Raw genomic sequence first — 452 nt, forward strand, 5'->3', positions numbered from 1 at the left:
CTGGGCAGCCCCAGCCCCACCAGCACATCCTCAGGAGCCTGGTCCGGCTGTCGCTGGTGGCACTGGCAGAGCAGAGCCCCACTGGGGAGTTCGCGATGGAGTCACCCCCGGTGCAGGTAGGAGCTGCCCCACGTGTTGCCGGAGGCATGGATACCCCCTTATTCCCCCCCCAAATCCTTCCTCGCCCAGGTCTTGCACACCCTGGGGTGGGTGGGAATGCGCGACCTGACAGTCTCTTCTCCCATCTCCGGACAGGGATGCCCCAGCAGTAGGGGCTGGGTAGGATGAACGGCCACCCCACCATGGGCAGGGTCTCCCTGCACCCACCGCGATGCCCTGGGAGCTGGGGTGGGGGGTGGCTGTCACGCAGGGATGGGGACGACCCCACGCTCACTTCTGCGTGGCAGCGTGTGGGCAGGGAATGGGCAGGCAGCGCTGCCGCAGCGGAAGAC

The 452-nt window shown here is 67.7% G+C and overlaps 1 protein-coding gene across 1 annotated transcript in view; it reads left to right on the forward strand.

Moving 5' to 3' along the window:
- Window positions 1-452, forward strand: part of PCDH12 (protocadherin 12) — a 9841-nt gene that overhangs the window by 2949 nt on the left and 6440 nt on the right. The window contains exon 2 of the mRNA XM_010152741.1: window positions 9-116. Coding sequence (XP_010151043.1) covers window positions 9-116 — 108 coding nt within the window. The remainder of the gene's footprint in view (window positions 1-8; window positions 117-452) is intronic.

Source organism: Eurypyga helias, unplaced genomic scaffold, assembly GCF_000690775.1.
Source record: "Eurypyga helias isolate BGI_N326 unplaced genomic scaffold, ASM69077v1 scaffold22515, whole genome shotgun sequence".
Taxonomy (NCBI): domain Eukaryota; kingdom Metazoa; phylum Chordata; class Aves; order Eurypygiformes; family Eurypygidae; genus Eurypyga; species Eurypyga helias.